The sequence below is a fragment of the Genypterus blacodes genome, unplaced genomic scaffold, assembly GCF_046128005.1.
Source record: "Genypterus blacodes isolate CSIRO-AG114 ecotype Tasmania unplaced genomic scaffold, CSIRO-AGI_Gbla_v1 ptg000059l_1, whole genome shotgun sequence".
Taxonomy (NCBI): domain Eukaryota; kingdom Metazoa; phylum Chordata; class Actinopteri; order Ophidiiformes; family Ophidiidae; genus Genypterus; species Genypterus blacodes.
In genome coordinates this window covers 1067501-1079641 of record NW_027466871.1, presented here as the reverse complement: position 1 = coordinate 1079641, position 12141 = coordinate 1067501, and the positions used below count along the sequence as shown (strand labels likewise).

The window sequence follows — 12141 nt, the reverse complement described above, 5'->3', positions numbered from 1 at the left end:
TTAAGAGGCAGAGAGATAAAACCAGACAAGTATAGGCTCCATGCTACAAGGTCTCCAGGAAAAAACAAAATGATGAGAAATGTTATTGAAGGAGAAGAGGTATAAAAAAGGGCATTTTTCAGTCGAACAAAATCCAAGTACATCGTGTTTTGAAGGTCTGTGCTGCATGGTAGATGTGAAGGAAGCGAGGAGGAATGGAGAGGACGTAGTTCAAGCATTCCTTGTATTTTGTGCTAGTTAGAGAACAGCCAGGGGAGCTGAACACAGCCCCGCTGACCTGGCTCCATCAAAGAACAGAGAGGGAGGGGGGCAGGAAGGGAGAGAGCAAGTGATGGGAAGTGTCTCATTTATACCGAATTGCAATCCGGGCCGATGGATGGCCTCTGTAGCCGAGAGGGGCTCTTTCTGCTTGATGCAATCTATAGCCACAATCTAACAATCAAAAGCGTTGCCAATATAAGTGATCTGACCGGCGCTGGCGTCTCTGCGGCTGCTGGACTCTTTGACTGAGCGCCAACTTCACTTTTTCTACCTCATTAAGTCACAGAAGCGATTAACTGAGGAAAACCGCTTATTCTCCGTCATAAATCAACCCTCGCGCACGCACGCGCACGCCGATACACACGTACCCACACACAACGACCAACACACACCGGGGGCAGCATCTCTGTGCCGAGGTAATGGTTTAATCAGTCACTGACTAAAAATACAGTGATACAGCCATTACCATTTTACACATGACCACTGTGTGTGTGTGTGTGTGTGTGTGTGTGTGTGTGTGTGTGTGTGTGTGTGTGTGTGTTCGGTGCCCCCCCACCTTTATGAATATTTGTTGATTTGTCCAGGCATTGTTTGTGTTTTTGTTCATAAGCTTGAGTTATGGTGACTTTAATGCTTTGTGCCGTGGGCTGCATCCTCTCTGTGTGTCAGAATGGCCTGACTGAGGGGTTGCACTCAATATACTTTAAGTATCTCTGACTGGAACTTGGGAATAACAACAGGCCATTAAGGATCTACTGTGTGTGTGTGTGTGTGTGTGTGTGTGTGTGTGTGTGTGTGTGTGTGTGTGTGTGTGTGTGTGTGTGTGCGTGTGTGCGCTGAAGAGAGCAAGCAGGAGAGATAGAGCAGTTTGATGCTGTAACAGCTGCTAATTATTGCTGCTCTATATTTCACACAGTCTGTTTGATCTTGTGGCGAGAGATAGGCATTCTCTCTCTCCCTCACTCTCTCTCTCTCTCTCTCTCACACACACACACCAGACACACACACACACACACAGCCAAAAGCTCAGGGGTCACAGGAGAACTGGACTGTAATTACTGAGTCTCTGCAGGGGTTGACTTATATTCCTCGCCAACGCCTCAGGACTGGGAGTGTTCACTGGCTGCATGTCTGTGCTCGTGTCTGTGTTTATGTCACCCTTTTCCTGTAGCAGCCCCCCCTTCTAACCCCCATTCCCCAACCCCCCTGTGTTCTGGGCTGTGTTCTCTGATATCATGGAGGGCCAATCAATCCAATCTCTCAAAGCACTCTGGGTAGTCCAAGTCCACGGACCATCTGGAAGTCGCTCTGCTCTCTTCTGTGTTCTGCTCCCTGGGTGCCGACTGCTGCAGCGATCAACACTTTGCCATGCAGCTTTAATACATCTGCGTCTTCACCAGGCATGTATGCATAGCAACAGTTACTAACCGCCATAACCCCTGGCAAGTCATGCAAGGGAGAGGAACAGAGATTCTTAATTTATAAGGCATAATGAATCCTTTGTTATCTCAAATGTGTAATAATGAGGCACACCATGCACTTTAAACCTGTCTAGAGCAAAATATGTCTGCTGTTCTGTAACTGAGCGACTATTAGGCAGAGTGGAACAAAAGTTCAACCGGAAGCTAAAATAAAAATCATTTTGACCAAATTTTGAAGTGACCGCTTTTAGTGGTATAGTACAGTATTTTGTATTTTTCTCAGCACTCTCTGGGATCTTTTAAAGGGCCTGTCAATCACACGGTGTTAAATCGTTTAATCTTAACATGGAATTTTCTCGCTTACAGTGTGTTGCAACATCAACACATGTCAGACAGTATTAAACTATAAATGACCAACACACTTCAATTATTAGCACTAGGGGGTTGTGTTTTTCACCTGCATGTGTTGAAATTTTGATTTGGTTTCCACCCAGGGAATGGATCCAAGAATGTTTCCAACTATTGCGAGAGAGGAGTTTGGCAATATATTTTGTCAATCTCCAGAAAAGAATCATCCATATTTATCCCGTGATAAGCTGTCAATATGTGCATTCTGTTCCCGGGTCTGGTTGAATACATTATTCACTTTGACACTGGCATATTTGAATTGCTATTCCGAATAACACCGGGCAGGGAAAGAGCAACACGTAGCAACGAGTAGCTGAGATGATGTTGATAATGTAGCATATAAACATGTGTGGTGTATCCTCAGGAGAGACGGAGATCCCAAGAAAAATTATTTTGCCTCTCATTTTTTCATTCAGTATTATTATTAGGACAAAATTCTCTGATGTCACACAAAACACACACTCTCAGTCTCTTTCATATCCTCTTATCACTGAGGAATGAGCAGCGCACTGTGAGTCAAGGTTAAATTCAATTCACCTTTTATTTTATCGTTTCCCATGATTGAAATGTTATCACTTAGAATATTTACACTATAGAAACAAAGAGTCTTTACACGTGTCAGATATGGAAATGTGGTCCTTTCTTGTGTATACGCTCCTTTAAGGGATAATCTGTCTCTATCTTACACACATGCACACAGTATATGTCAAGGTTAACAGGCCTGTATACTGCCTCAAACCTTATTTATGATTGTTGAAAGTCACACTCTAACTATCCTGTATGTAATGGAGATAAGGAGAGAGAGCAAACGCATTTTCTCCCTCTCTCTTTTCCCTGGCATGAAGAAGGTTACTTCAAAAGACAGCTGGGGCCGCCTGTGTTCAGAAGGAAAGAAAGAGGATGACACAAACCCAGCTTGTCTTTGAATAGCAGGTGCATCATTCCTTTTATCCTGAGCACCAATGAGGAAATGTGGAAAAAAAGAAAAGAAGAATAGGATCAAAGAAAGTTTCCTCACTGTCTGCTGCAACACACAGACGAGGCTAAACGGAGGAGCGCCTTTTCATTTGATAACAGTCTGTAGTTAGGCTGTGTGTAGCTGTGTGTGTGTGTGTGTTTGATTAACGGTCACATTCCATTTCAAAATATTGGCCAAATGAAAATCCTCCGCCTTCAAGGTCACTGCAGGATTTTTTTCTGTGATACCTTTGCATTTGATGTTTATTCTCTCACAATAGTCGTGTTCCCTTTGTAAGCATGTGACAAAATCTGGACAGGGAAAATTTAAACATTGAGACTAACTAGGGGGTTAATAACTGAGTGTAATTATAATAATAAATAACAACATCTTGGATCTTGTTTACATTTTTCCAGCATCCTTACCGCCTTGGGAAAACTATTGGTATGCAGCCATTTTCCATCAGTAGGAGGCGCTATAGAGACATTGCATTTTCCACAGTTTCTTCTTAATTTATGGATACCTATTAGGCTGCAAGAAGGATTTCAACAAATTCTAGGAAAACGTGTGTTTAAAAAGTTGCGTACGGTGCCTTGACATGAAATTCATCCAAACTCATGCAATTATCAAGAATGAATGAAAGTGTAGCAGGGAACACACATGTATTGTGAAAGTATGCAAAGGAATTTCAGAACAGGAATTCCACTCCGTGCCCATCATATCGCCTTCTGTTGGAACTTCACCGGCCAGGCTCTGTCTACGAACGGCTGCGGGTTCAAGGGTCGCAGCGTGAGAGGGGCCAGGGGAGTCGCGTGGAAGGCGGTGGACGGCGACAGTAGCGGGATAGGATGGTGGGACAGGAGGATGTTGGGGAAAAGGGAGGAGATGGAGAAGGGCGAGATGTGGAGGTGGTGAGGGAGGGAAGGGTGGTGCAGGGGGAGGGGATGAGGGAGCTGAACCGGGTGAGGATGGAGGGAAGGAGAGGAGGGAGAGGAGGAGGCTGAGGAAGAGGAAGGGGGCGCGGAGAGGGCCGTGTGTTGGAGGATGATATGATGGAGGTTGGAGAGGGACGGAGACGGCAAGTTGGGGACTCTTAGGGAGACGGGTGGAGCCATGTGAGGCGGCGGGAGGCTCACTTGGATCGCGTGTTGTGCTTGTGTTTGTGTGTGAACCGCTTGGGCCTGTGGCTGCGGAGGGTTGTGCAAGGGGACGGGTGTGTGTGTGTATCGTTCCTCTGAGAGTCCACAGATGTCCGTCTGTGAGGTGTGTTTGTACGACCCTGGGTTTGTCTCTGCGTGTGCGTGTGCATGTGCACTCTCGTGTGTCTGTTCCAGGATTTTCTGCATATGCTGCCTTGCTTGTTCCTGTAGGAGGCGGTATTTGTCCATCTCCTCTGCGGTAAAGCTGATTGGCTGAGCCGTCTCGCCACCGGTGTGTCTGTTGTCGGTTCCAGGCCGCGGCAGGCATGGATGTGGTGCTTTGCTGGGCTTTGAGTCAAACGTGTCAACAGCTGCTCCGATGTCTCCTCCGTGACTCTTTGCCTCCCCGTCCTTCTCTCCGGCTCTGTCCTGACTCCTCTCCAGCAGTTCCTTCGTCCTCCTTGCCTTTCTTTGGATTGCGGGGAGTTTACCTATCAGAGGGAGAGGCAACGTCCGAGCTGGTTTCTGTGTCAGAGACTTACTGGGAGATAAGGTGGCAATGGTTGTGCCAGAGCTGCTGCTAGTGACTGAGGCAGAGGAGCCACAGACGAGGTTAGACTTTGGCCTTTTGAGCTGAGCAGGAACGCTTCTAGAACCGCTTGTGTGTGTAAGAAGAAAGGAAGTCTCCTCTGGGGACGGAGCAGACTGAGAGGGTGAGTCAGAGGTAAGGCCGGAGGGTGTGTGTGTGGGGCTGCTCTGTTTCTTTGTTTGAGGGGTGGAGAGTCCCACAGCTCCATGTTGAGCTCCAGAGGACGACCTGCAGGAGCCGGCTGTCCACCCGTCCATGGTGATTCCTGAGCAGGTGCTGCTCCTGCTCCACTCCCAGCTCAGCTCAGACACACTGGTCGTGCTGCTCGGGCTGCATGAGCGCGGGCTGTTGCACCTGCTGCTCTGTGTGTTGTAAACACTATAGGGGCTGTACGTTGGCCTGCAGGTCCACCACTCAGGGCTGGGCGAGGGTCTGGGGCTGGAGCCTATCGTGCCTACACTCCTCCACACATTGCCGGGGCTGCCCCTGCTGCTGTCAGTCACTGTCCTGCAGCCGGACGTGGACCGGTGTATCCCCCTGTCTTCCCAGCTATCGTTGCTGCCCCAGGTCCACCTGTCCAAGCTGCACCTGTCCCACTCTACGTCCTCTGTGCTGAGATGCCGCCTTCTCCTGGTCCAGCTGGTGGGACTGGGGCTGAACCCGACCATCTCATCCCAATCCACCGCTTTGTTTCTTGATTTCCACTGAGAGTTGGACCTGGACTCTCCAGTTCCTTGAGGACAACTACTTCTTATCCACTCCCACTGGGCTGGATCTGAATTTAGCCCTCTGTCTCTAGACCCTGCCTGCGCTCCCATTTTCCCTGTCTCCTCCCAAGCTTCATAATGCCTCAAACTCTTCCTCTTACCATGAATGCTTTTCCTGTCCCCATGGAGGAGTTTTCTCTTTCTCGCCGGGCTGCTACCACAGCTGTTGTCAGGGTAACGACAGTCAATGAAACTCCTGGGGTTGCTATGGTGACCCCTTTCCCAAAGCAACTTTGAGTTACATCCTGGCGAGAAGGAATGCGAGGAGAAGTGAGACCGCCAGGGAAAAGTCGGAGCGTCTCTCCTTCCCTCCCTCTGTGCGAGCGGCGAGTACACACTGCGGCGCTCCGCCTGTGACAGCAACTCTGTGCTGCGGCTTCTGTGAGGCCTCCTCTTCCTGACAGAGACAGATACTGGCTCGGCTTCCCGTTTCCCCAGGAGACAGCTGCTCCCTGCTCTCCTCCCCCTCCTCGCCCCCCTCTTCGTCCCTCTGGTATCCCTTCGCCTCTCTCCCCCCTCCCAGCACTCGCCGGCCCCTCCTCTCCACTCCTCTCCGCCGACGGAGGTGGAGACTGTAGCGACAACACTCCTCACTTTGCGCCTCGCCGATTGCTGCTTCTTTGAGGCTTCTTTCCCCCTCCTCCTTCCTCCCCTGCTCGTCTTCCCCAGCATGTGTTTCTTTGTGCCGGGTTTTCTCTTTTTGCGTGACACTTCTGAGACGCCCACGTACAGTTGCACAGCGCTGGCACACTCACGTTGCATTGTCTCACTCCCACACTCGCACCTGGACGGGCTGATGCACATCCTCTGCGTGCCAGGCTGGGTGACAGACTCTAATTTGCAGCTCAGGGCAGTGACGGCTCTCTCCCTGATCCCTCTCACACCCCCTAATCTCCCTCCCGGAGGATTCTGGGAGTTTGTGTCTGAGCTGTCACAGTGAGTGAGGTCAAATGCACGGGAAGTCGCCCTCTCACAATTATCCATACTCGGGTTCCATTTCCCTCTCTCTGGTCCTATTTGTGATGATGAAAGCTTTTTGTCTTGGAGGAACAGGTGTGCTTCTGTCTTCACATCGATACGTGACTCCGTCTTGTAACTCTCCCCTGTTTCCTCCCGTCTTTGTGCTCTGGGCTCATTTCTCATCTGTCTTTGTAAACAGGCCCGAGCATCTGGCATAAGCGTAACTGGCTCAGGTGCGTTTGTCTCATCGGAAAGATTACACAGGTAACGCTGGTGTGACTGGCTCGTGCTCGTGTGCGTGCTCGTGCTCGTGCTCGTGCTCGTGCGCGTGCTCGTGCTCGTGCGCGTGCTCGTGTGCGTGCTCGTGCTCGTGCTCGTGCTCGTGCTCGTGCTCGTGCTCGTGCGCGTGCTCGTGTGCGTGCTCGTGCTCGTGCTCGTGCTTGGGCGTGGGCTCGTGCTCGGGCTCTGCTCCTGTGGTTGGAGGTGGTTTGTGGCGAGCGGGTTGCAGCTGTATGAGAGGTGAGGTTGAGCCTTGGTGAATTTCAGTAAATTGATAGGCCAGCTAATATTTCTCGAGCCATCTTTGCCCAGCACACACAGGTGCCGCCTCTCGTCCCCGTCAATCTCTCTTTCCTGCTTTCTCTCCGTTTGACTATCTGTGTGGTCGGCGTGTGCGTGTGAGACTGTCCCCCATATTGTCACCTGCGTCTGTGATAGCGATGGCGGTGAGTCAGGCTTCTTTTTATCTGGCGCCACTGTGGAAATGGAGGTTTGTTCTTTTGCTTCTTCATGTCTTTCCGCCTCCTGCTCGTCTCTCTGAGATTTCCATGGAACTGAAACCACGCGTTTCAATTCAACGCCATCCGACGGAGGCTCCTGCTCCGCGCCATGCGTCATCTCCGCCCTCTCCTCCGCCGCTCCAATCTCCCTCTCTATATCTTCGATTATTCCCTTTATTCTCTCTTTTATTTGTTCCCTTTTCTCCCGCTCCTCCTCTTCCATGTCTGAGAAAACGGAGGCGGAAGGCTCCAGCCTCGGTCCCCTGCGCGAGAAGCAGAAAGACACGCCGAGCCGGCCCCCGACTCTCTCGCATCCAGGGAGGGACAGCTGGGGAAACGAACCCAGGCGGGAACGGGAGTCCTCGGCGGGAGGCTCTGTGTCGGGGGGCAGATGTGAGGGTAGGGGAGCGGAGGGCCGCCGTACTTTGGACGGAGATGGGCTGTGATCTTCTGGCTGGTGGCTGAGGGGGACGGCGGTTGGTTGTGCAGGGAGGAGCTTCTGTGTGTGTGTGAAAGGTTCAGCAGTGTCCTCGGGGCTGTGTTCTCTCTCCTGCTGCTGCTGCCTCACGGCTCTAGCAGCATGCCGGAGCCCAAAGTTCCTTCTTGGTACTCTGTAACGGAGGTTGACAGAGCGTTAGATTTGTTTATCATCTCAGCTTTGATGTTTGGAATATAAAAGCATAACTGCACCACCATAAAAATCATACATTCCCTCAAACTATCATCTCAGCATCATAATCTTACTCACATACTATTGCTGCTTGATGGGGAAACATTTTAATTGCATAGCGGCAATAAAGTTGGCTATTATGTGGTATATTTGTTTTACGCTCGCTACTTTGATTGCTTTATGTTTTGGAGGCAAATTTCAGCAGAGCGCTCATTTAAACTATTTTCTAAACTTCATCCCTCCTGGAAAACTCTGGAGACGAGAAAAGAAAGTGACTTCCTGATGTGTTTACTGCACCTGTGCCTCATCTCCACCAGCCCTCACATCTCTGGGTTCATCCATCAAACCTAAGAAACAGTGACTGGATGTGATGCCCTCTAACCCCTCAGGACTCCAGCCCGCGGTCTGGTTGCACACAGACACACACACACACACACACACACACACACACACACACACACACACACACACACACACACTTCCCAATCACCTCTGAGCCTCCTGTTGCAGCTGTGCGAGCTGGTGCAGGCGTCTGATCGCCTTCTCCTGCTTGCGCTGGTCCTTCCATGATTTAGAGGCCACGTTGCGAGCGAACTCCCTGTGCTTGAGTTCCTTGAGCCTCTGTGAAAGAAATGAAATTGTGCGGGAGAGAGACAGCGGGAGAGAGAGAGAGAGAGAGAGAGGGGAGGAGCAGAGGGAGGAGATGAGGGCACAGGGGTGTGAGAGTGGGGGACAGAGGGGAAAGGAGAGCGGAGAAGTGAGAGATTAGTTGGAGGAAAGCTGGCTGGAGGCGGGCGGCCGTCTTTCAAGCAGCACACACACACACACACACAGTATTTGCAGATGTTCTTCGCCGGCTTGTGTCCAATCAGCTCTATTCAGACTGGAAGAAAGAAACTTTTCTCCCACACACAGCTTGACAGAAAACATAATTCAACTGGTGAATAGTGGATTATAGTCATAGTTGAAATGAATGACAGGGCTGATTTAATGATGACGATCCTGGAGTGTTTTGGGAGTCTCTCTCACCCCCTGCTGAGTTTGTGTCTGGCACATTCTTCCATTCCGCGGCAAGCTAGTGAAACCAGTGCACCGATAAGCTCTTCATCACTTGTCAGAGTCGGCTTTGAGGGGGCGACTGATCTGATGGCGAAGGCTTCTGAGCCCCGAGTGGACCAGACACATTGATTAGTTGATGCTGAAATTACACGTCGCAAACACAAAGGCACGACTATTGATCACTGGCAAAATAATCAAGAGAGACATTTAAAAGGCTGGAGATCTCATTTTATAAAAAACGCTGAGACACTCTCTGTGTGCTCGGTCTGTGTGTGAGTGTGTGTGTGAGTGTGTGTGTGTGTGTGTGTGCATGTGTGTGTGTGTGTGTGTGTGTGTGTGGCATATCTCGATGAAGAGCTAAAGTTTAGAGCGATATCACATTGTGAGAACAGGTGGGTCGTCACCTGCATCACAGCGCAGATAAATGAACAATTAACTCTGATTTGTGTGTGTGTGTTTGTGTGTGTGTGTGTGTTTGCGTGTGTGCGTGTGTGTGTGTGTGTGAAAGTGTCTGCCACCATATGTGTGCCAGTCCTCTCAAGGAAACAATGCTTCATGCTCTCACTACAATTTCCTTCCCTGACACACTTTAATCCCCCTTTATCCGTACTTGGCAGGTTTGTGAGTGTGCATTTTGGCGTGTGTGTGTGTGTAGACTCTCCTTATTAGCTGTATTAGTGTGTGCAACCATCTCTCCTCCCTCCTGTTCTCTGGCTTCTCAGTATTTCCCCTCCTTTAACATGCAATCCATCCATGGAATATATTCAATACTTCCTGGTATTAAAGGTGTGTGATCATAGACACACACCTTTATATACTTAACGTACTCGCACCCGTCACACTCATGCACGCTTCGCATTAGCCCCACAGACATGAGATGTATTCATACGGTGTGAGATCTGATGCAGGAAGCTGTCAGTCGTCAGGTTAATCTGGGCTGAGTCCTTCACATGTGGGTGTCTCCTTACATCATCACTTCATGCTTAACATCTCACTAATGCATCACAGCAGACAGCACTAAGTGAGCAGCAATGGAAGGGTTACTTACAAATAGGTATGTGCAGGTGTGTGAGCGTGTGTGTGTGTGTGTGTATGTGTGTGTGGGTGCCTTCACATGTGCCTGTACTGTTTGCTGGGGTTCAGTACGGAGCTTTGAGAGGCTTTGATGCCAAACTTGTTCTATGGGAAATATTAATCATGTTCCTGCAGGGAGGCATACATAATGATCTACAGCGGATGGAGCCAGGAGGAAGGAGAGGGGGGGAGGAGAGGGAAGGAGGAGAGGGAGGAGAGGAGAAGGAGAGCGACGAGGAGATAGGAGTAGCTGTCCGTAGCTGTGACTGAGAGAGAGACGGCGGCGTTATATAGCTTGCATCTGCTATATTTGGTGTGTTAATCAGTGCAGCTCCTCCTTCCTGGTGCATATCTCTGCCAGGATATTGTTCTCTCACAGCGGGAACACCTGTAGCTATATTTAGAGCCAAACAAGAGATCGCACACGGAGACGCGCTCATTAAAACTCAGAGGGGAGAGTTATTTCTGTTGCCCCCCTCGACTTTTGTCTTCAAAAAAAAAAAAAAGATTTCATGTCCCCACCAGCAGGAGATGATGTTCCTCCTGCTCTCCGACATGTCAGTCTAGCTGAGCTCTGTGAAGCTCAATCTGTCCGTCAGACCCTCCATCAATATTCCCTTAGATGTGTTAAAGGAGTGCGCGGGCTGAGACAACACGAGCGGAGCCGGCGCGGATTCAGATCCTCCAGAGGCGTAATATGAGGGATGATGTGTTATCAGAGTGTGGTGATGTATGTGTGAGCGTACGTGCTAATAAGCCCCTTGCTCTTATTTAAAAGACTAACGACTGTAATAAGCCATTTCTGTGTTGGGCCATAAATGCTGATGAAGCGATGTGTTCAGGCATGTTTATCCCCGAATCGATGAAAAGAGAAGGAGACGGAGCAAACGGGATAAGCCCTCCATCCTCCAAAGCCGATACTCCTGCAGGGGCGCCGTGTTCAGCTACGACTTCATCTGTTGTCTGTTCAGTCGGCACGCGCCTCTGTGCACGTGTGTGTATGTGCGAGTGTGTGTGTATGTGTGTTCTTACAGCGCCAGTGGCTATACCGTCAGCTCAGTGTCTCATGCAGCTCATTTCATGTGGCTGCCGGCGGCTAAAACAAAGCGCTAACATTGGCCTGCAGTCGCTTCAATTCATTCTGAAAGAACAATGACAGCGAGGGAACAGTTGTGTTTAATGTGTGTTTCATGGTGCGCCATGTGGACCGGGGGAGAAGTGGGAGGCAGCTTGGCTTAGTTGAAAACCCAAAGCCCATGTTTGAGGATGAGTGCGAGCATGTTTGCCCCTGTGTGTGTGTGTGTGTGTGTGTGTGATTGTATGTTTTGGCACGTGGCAGCTGCAGGAGAAGCTGCCATCATCAGAGCCGTCCGCTTGTTAGACCGGAGTGAATCATGGGAGAGAAAGCAGAGCGCGACTGACACCCCGCTGCTTTCCCTTTACCGAACGCTCCTTAGTAGCCATTCTGTGCAAAACATAATTATAGTGGAGCAACGACCAACAGCTCTGTGCTCATTTTACACAGAATGCTCCTCTTTCCTTAGGGGGGAGTACAAATTGTAGGATAAATGTGTAGCTGCACCTTTATGGACTCAATACGCACAAATCAGCAGCTTCAAATTTCAAACTAGGGGAGAACTGGTTCCACAGCAGCAGCAGCTTGCACAGGAGGATTCATTTCGTTGTCACTTTTGTTGCTTTGTTTTCCTTTTTATTTGCGGGGAAATTGTTAAGTGAGGTGGAAATTCACAGCGTAATTGCAACACGGTGTGTGTGTGTGTGTGTGTTGTGAGCGAATGGATATTGCCTGGAGTTCCTTGCTGTGTGTGTGTGTGTGTGTGTGTAGGAGATAATGTGTCTGTCACACAAGGTAGGCACTGATATCGACTGGGAGCCAATAAGCAGATCGACATTAAAATGTGACGTGACAAGGAGAGACACACAAATGGCCGTGTATCTATTGAGTGCATTGAGTGTGTGTGTGTGTGTGTGTGTGAGAGGCATCTTACGTACTTGTTTGTGCGCGTGGTCATAAGAGTTGATGTGGTTATCAAAC

General features: G+C 49.7%; 1 protein-coding gene across 1 annotated transcript in view; it reads right to left on the bottom strand.

Annotated features, from left to right (window-relative positions):
- Nucleotides 1–2646: 2646 nt before the first annotated feature.
- Nucleotides 2647–12141, bottom strand: part of znf804b (zinc finger protein 804B) — a 26385-nt gene continuing 16890 nt past the window's right edge. Inside the window, exons 2-4 of the mRNA XM_076153697.1 lie at nt 12099–12141; nt 8443–8573; nt 2647–7893 (exon numbers count right to left, since the gene is read on the bottom strand). The exon at nt 12099–12141 is cut by the window's right edge and continues 95 nt beyond it. Of these exons, the coding sequence (XP_076009812.1) occupies nt 3765–7893; nt 8443–8573; nt 12099–12141 (4303 nt within the window). The 3' untranslated portion in view covers nt 2647–3764. The remainder of the gene's footprint in view (nt 7894–8442; nt 8574–12098) is intronic.